General features: G+C 31.6%; 1 protein-coding gene across 1 annotated transcript; it reads right to left on the bottom strand.

The window, feature by feature from the left end:
* Positions 1 to 281: 281 nt before the first annotated feature.
* LOC131049797 (chaperone protein dnaJ 20, chloroplastic-like) lies at positions 282 to 773 on the bottom strand. The gene has a single exon (XM_057983873.2). It carries the CDS (start codon positions 771 to 773, stop codon positions 282 to 284), a length of 492 nt encoding a protein of 163 aa, XP_057839856.2.
* Between the last annotated feature and the right edge of the window lie 4,273 nt (positions 774 to 5,046).

Below are 5,046 nucleotides of genomic sequence, written 5' to 3'. Positions count from 1 at the left end.
CATTTACAGATTTTCTCTCTTATTATGAGTATGAGAATTGAACGTCTATAAATTGTTATCAAAATTGTTTAAGAATTCATTTAAAAAAAATTATAAATCTAGATCATTTCATATCATCTACTGAAAGATAAATCATAACTTTCTGCGAAAACTCTACTGAGTATTTCTTTTTCAAATATTTAGTAAACAAGTGGTTGTGTGCACAACCTCTGTATTAACCACTACAAAGCTTCAAATAGCACAATCTTAAAGAGGACACAAAATAACAGTGCACAAAGTTATCAGTGAATGAATCCATTCTTATGTATGCTGCTTCTTCTCATTCTGCTACCCCACGATGAATTACAGCCCGATCTTTTTCTCGATAACTCCATTAGCTGAGCTTCCCACAAGTAGTTTTTACTCTCGCTTAATTCCAAGCTGTTACTCACTCTGCAGTCGTAATCATGACGGAGGTGCTGGTCAGACAGAGTTTCATACGCCTCCTGAACTTTCAGAAATATTTGACTGTATTTTTCTTTCTCTGTAGGTGGGCAAACGTCAGGATGATATTGAAGCACCATTCGACGATATGCGCTCTTTATCTCACGATCGCTCTCCTTGTGAGGAACACTTAATACTTCATACAATGATGAAGAAGTAAGAGATTGAGATTGAGATGCTCGAATGCCTCTCATTCTTCTAACTCCACACTGTTTTGCTCTCAAACAAATTCCCATACGCGATGTAAATCGTGGACTGTGCAAACCTCGAATTGATGCACTGCACTCCATCTATGCAGAATTTGTGATTAACAATTAAGAACGGTTTGAATTGAGATGGGAAGGGATTTTAACAATTATATAGAAGAAAGTGATTAGGACAAGGAAACGTGAAATGGGCCTTGTCTTTAAATTGTTTACTTCTCTTCGTCCATACTGAAGGGCTCGTCTTCCAATCGATGGTGATATTTTATTATTTTAGTTACCGGTGCTCTCCTTTATATCTGGTTGAGTCCACATTATGCTTCTAGAAGCCGATTTTTTTCATCTTTTTCTATCTCCTGACGACAAGAAAACGTGAAGTAGGCCCAGGGAAACTGTTTTATCTACCTCCTGTCTACCTCTTCTTTACATTTAAATATTGTTTACTTCATACTAAAAAGCTCGTCTTTCAATCACTGTGACATTTTAAATAGTCATGCTTTACTTTTTAATAGTTTGAGTTCACATTATGCTTGTAGAAGCAGGTAATGTAAGGTAATGTAGATTAAACTGTGAAATGGAATCTTGGCTATATATCTCATTATTTCAAAATATGTTAGACTGATTAAAGTACGAAGTCATCTTTTTGCTAAACAAGTTTCGTATCTAGGAAATAAATCAATTCTGTAGTCGAAATTTAAATTGAATATGAAAATATCACTATTGAATACACAATAAATAACTATTTTACTGTGACATTTTAAATAGTCATGCTTTACTTTTTAATAGTTTGAGTTCACATTATGCTTGTAGAAGCAGGTAATGTAGATTAAACTGTGAAATGGAATCTTGGCTATATATCTCATTATTTCAAAATATGTTAGACCGATTAAAGTACGAAGTCACCTTTTTGCTAAACCAGTTTCGTATCTAAGAAATAAATCAATTCTGTAGTCGAAATTTAAATTGTATATGGAAATATCGCTATTGAATACACAATAAATAACTATTTTTTTAGTGACTAAGTGATTTATGCATTATTTGTATAAAGAGTATATTATATTATATTTATAATAAAAAGATGAGTGGATTAGTATCATATTTTAAAGTTTAAGTAAAATAAAATTTTGAATAGAAATATTATGTGTAATTTTGTTATTATGGTGAGAGTATGAGTTTATAAGTTATGTTTATTTTTTAAAATTTCAAAAGGTTCTTAAAACGGGGAGTTATCTTAATTCAGGTGTCATAATTAGAGATATTGGTCATGATAACGATACCATAGTTATTTTTGTTTTATTATGTTATGGTGATTGGTTTTAACAACTCGATGGAAGTTCCAATTATTTTGGAACTCCTTGAGAAAGCATGTTTGCTGGGTTGGAAGAAGGTTATTTGTGAATTGATTCATCTTGATTTCTCTTCTGAAACATCATGATATTCAAGAGTCATCTTATAGGATTGGTTCTTTAGTGAAATAGATACTATATCTCTCATTGAATTTTCAAGTTACCTCATTTTCTTAGTAATAGAGAATAAAATATTTTAGTAGATTACTTTGGTAAGTGGGATTTAAAGAATAGATGCACTTTGTATGTCTATAAATTAGGTTCATTTCCTTTTAATAAATCTTCTTATCTTTTTCAATTGTTTCATAATTATAACATGAAGAAGGAATAAAGGATTGCATTCCTTTAGTGGTTATAGTTATTTGTGTTACTTTCATTTCTATTAGTTTCAAGATAGTGGAAAATTTCTTGGATTTTTTCTTTTCTTGCTTTAGCCATGACTTCTTTTGATTTGAAAAAATAATAATAATAAAATACAATCCATTTTTATTTATTTTAGAGTTAATTTTCTTTTAAAATTAAAAGAAAATGAGGAGTCATAGTAACATTTATTTTTTGATCAGTTAATTTAACCTAAGGGAACTCCATCCTTAAAGTACAATAAAAAATCTTGGCTTTCACTAGGGGATGTCACAATTGGGGAACCTCCTTGCCCAAAAAAGACAAATCCTATACCTATGAGACCCAATAAATGGGATAAGAAAATCCAATACAATAAAAAATGCTAGGATTTTACTCCAAATTTAGTGTGGGATAGAAGTCGCATATTCAATAAAATCTCATTTTCTTCCTTTTTGTTTGCATGATTGTCCATGATTCCTCTAAAAACTCATTGCACTTCATCTCATCTAAAATATCCTTACCCCTAGGAGACATAATAACAAAGTTCTCTATTTTTTCTCCCAACTCCATAGTTGGAGTAGTAGCCTCAACCACCATACCATGTAATCCTTTCTAGTATGTGAAGACACATTTGTAGTCCTTGATATTCTATGGAGTATGTTTGAACCATCAATTTTTTTTTCATAGTTAACAAGGATATTATCATCCTAACATGAATCTTCCTTCTCCACTAAATAATGATGTGGTGAAAAATATTCCTCCACCAAGAAGCTTAACTATCAACTTTACATTTTGCACACGTAGTAGCAATGTGGCTAGTATCGAGGCACTTACAACATTTAAAGGGTAAAGCCTCATAATTGAACAACTAAATTGAATACCCATTAGCTATATTCAAAGAGATATCTAGTGATAGATCATTAGTGATGTCCACCTAAATGCAAATTTAGGCATAAGTGGTATGCATATAATTCAAAGAGCCATCATTAACCTATTAAAAAATCCTTAATGAATCACCCATGGCCTCAAAGAAAGAGTCAAACCAAAATCGTAATGAAAGATTTGGGTTTCTATCTAGATTAGAGCTCAAGGGTTTACACATCAGTAAATACTTCTCAAAACATTATTGATATTCACAATTTTTTTATTTTAGTCATATGAATATTTTTTAAAAATACCACAAAAACCCCCATGCATAGGGGTAAATCTAAAAATTTCTTTCTAAGAGAGGTTTCAAAGTGACCAGTAATCCATTGGTGCAACACACAGAGGATTGGCCAAAACCCCATGAATCTTTCAATCAAACCCATTTAAAAAAAGTATGCTTCATTTTTTGTGATTTATCTCCTTATTTACTCTTTAAAATAAATAGAAAGGGAAGTCCCAATGGTAAGGGGTAGCTGATATAAAAAATCCACACATCCACACGTAAATTTGTCAATATGAAGCTGTTTCCCTGCACCAATTTTGTGAAAGACATTGTCACATCCATCCCACCTATTTGCAAAAATATTAGCTTTGTTACTTCATCTCCTAACATTTTCTCTATGTGAATCCCATATGGGTGGCTCCATTTCCTATCCTAGGGTCTCTCATAGGTTCGCATTCAAAAAACCTAGCATTAAATAGAGTGTGCATTGACAATATTTTTAGTTTAGTTTTGTATATGATTTTTTACTTGCCACATTAACATATTAACCAGCTATAGTGAAATATTTTTAGATTTTTCCCATGGAGCACTAGATTACCCATTTGAAATGCATGAATTAATATCTTTTCAACATTCTAGAATTTATGTACCTGTCTTGAGTAGATTTCATGCTTTTTTTTGATTTATTAACTAATTTTCAATTATTTACATGTTTTCATTTTTTTACTAAGTATGATGGATGGGGTTTGATCAAGATGATAATGCTATGAGATTTCCACAATCCATTTGTATTCTAATGTATTTTTCTAGATTTGATTGTGTGTATCTTTCATGTCTTTGGAATTCTTTTCATCTTGATGATGAATCATGAAGTGTGATTTAAAACGTTGATGGAAAAAAATACACACAATTGAATCCAGAAAAATACATTAGAAGATGATAATGGTTTACAATTATGACTGCAAATTGCCTTCAAAATTTGACATTTTTAGGGTACGGTAATGTAGACGAAAAAAATCAAACCACTGTAGAGGGTGGTCAAATCTCTTAAGGACTCAATAACCTTCTCTCCACTCCAAGAAAACCTTTGGGCTTCCTTGACCTCTAAGTTTTCTCACTAGGATGGAAAAGGCATAGTGCAAAATTGTGTAAAACTAACAAATAAAAATATTCTAACTATAGAGGATGAAAGTACAGGCTATTGGTACTACCTAGTGAATATTTCCTTGTGAAATTTGCACACTCTCTATCTAGGACGTATGTATGGGTAAAAACTGATTGTGCAACATGCAGGTGTCCTATATGGATATGGTAGATAAATTTGTAGTAGAGGGTACACAATAACTAGAACCTTCCACTCTATTATGAATGCTATGAAAGAAATAGATTAGTAACTAGCTAAACATTAAAGATTGACAAAAAAATAAGGAAAAGGTATGAATACTCACAACTAGCCTGGCAAATGAAACTTTTAACGAATTTCACGTCTTTCCTCATTGGACCTACACACAAAAGGTCGAGG

Source organism: Cryptomeria japonica, chromosome 5, assembly GCF_030272615.1.
Source record: "Cryptomeria japonica chromosome 5, Sugi_1.0, whole genome shotgun sequence".
Taxonomy (NCBI): Eukaryota; Viridiplantae; Streptophyta; class Pinopsida; order Cupressales; family Cupressaceae; genus Cryptomeria; species Cryptomeria japonica.
Note: the sequence above shows the minus strand (reverse complement) of the source record. Positions and strands in the feature narration are given on the sequence as shown.